The sequence below is a fragment of the Amphimedon queenslandica genome, unplaced genomic scaffold (assembly GCF_000090795.2).
Source record: "Amphimedon queenslandica unplaced genomic scaffold, v1.1 AMPQUscaffold_13522, whole genome shotgun sequence".
NCBI classification, from domain to species: Eukaryota; Metazoa; Porifera; class Demospongiae; order Haplosclerida; family Niphatidae; genus Amphimedon; species Amphimedon queenslandica.
This window is the reverse complement of record NW_003546242.1, coordinates 1,750,945-1,751,953: the sequence shown is the minus strand read 5'-3', so window position 1 is coordinate 1,751,953 and position 1,009 is coordinate 1,750,945. Positions and strand designations below refer to the sequence as shown.

At 32.3% G+C, this 1,009-nt stretch overlaps 1 protein-coding gene across 1 annotated transcript in view; it reads right to left on the bottom strand.

The window, feature by feature from the left end:
• Positions 1–457: 457 nt before the first annotated feature.
• Positions 458–1,009, bottom strand: part of LOC105313859 (uncharacterized) — a 5,111-nt gene continuing 4,559 nt past the window's right edge. The window contains exon 12 of the mRNA XM_011407633.2: positions 458–921. Coding sequence (XP_011405935.2) covers positions 458–921 — 464 coding nt within the window. The remainder of the gene's footprint in view (positions 922–1,009) is intronic.

Here is a 1,009-nt window from a genome sequence, read left to right as displayed (position 1 = left end):
ACATAACTAAAATATGATTCACTAATTGACAACACTGATTTTAATTTACAATGTAACAGACATAATTTAATATGAAACTCAATGCTTTCCAAGTAGCTAGGGCACCACTCTGCCAGCTAAAAAAGGGAAGAAAAAAAGTAAAAGAAAAAGGAAAAGTTAGAAAGTGATTATAAGAAGAATATATATTTCTATGGGTTCTGTTGGCATTTATGAACACTTTCCTGCACATACATGTAACTTCATACTTCAAATGACCAGGGTTATACCCTATCCACTACATTTTCAATTTTTGTGTTGTAGGAAGATTCAGATTTATTCTACATTGACAACTGCTATTATTATTTTTAAAAAGTAAAAAATACAACACTACTATCAGAGCAGACAACTTAAATTTTATTTAACTGTAAACTAATAAAAAATGTAAAAGTTTAGGAATTAAAAAAGTTAAAACATGATTTCATAAGCTTGCATTTCTGTCATTGTCAAAGAAGTCAACATCAACTTGCTCAACATGATGAGATGTGTGCTTACGAGTCGAATGACGCTTGACACGAGCTCCTTTGAGTTCAACCAAATCCAAGTCACTGCTTTTCTTTTGACTACCATGATCAGCTGGAACATCATCTTCTTCAACCAGAGGAGGAAGATAAATTTTATCCCCAGATTTTTCATTTAAAGTGCTGTCTTTAGATTCAAAGGCGCTTGAAGAATAAGTATTAGAACAAATGTAATTGGACCTCTTCTTGTTAGAAGACAGATAATATTTTGATGTCATTTGCATTTTTTTCACAAAACATGGACACAATAGGGATTTCCATGCTGCTCTTGCATCACTGCTCAGTACAACAAAAAATATAAATATGAAGAATCCTTGGAAAGCATTGAAGAAAGCAAATAAGAACTGAAGGGTATAAGAGACTCCTGGCTCAGAAATAAAAGTGAAGATACCAAAGACCCATGTTAAACCAAAAAGAAACATTATACCAGTAAAAGATAGTAGCAGTGGGAT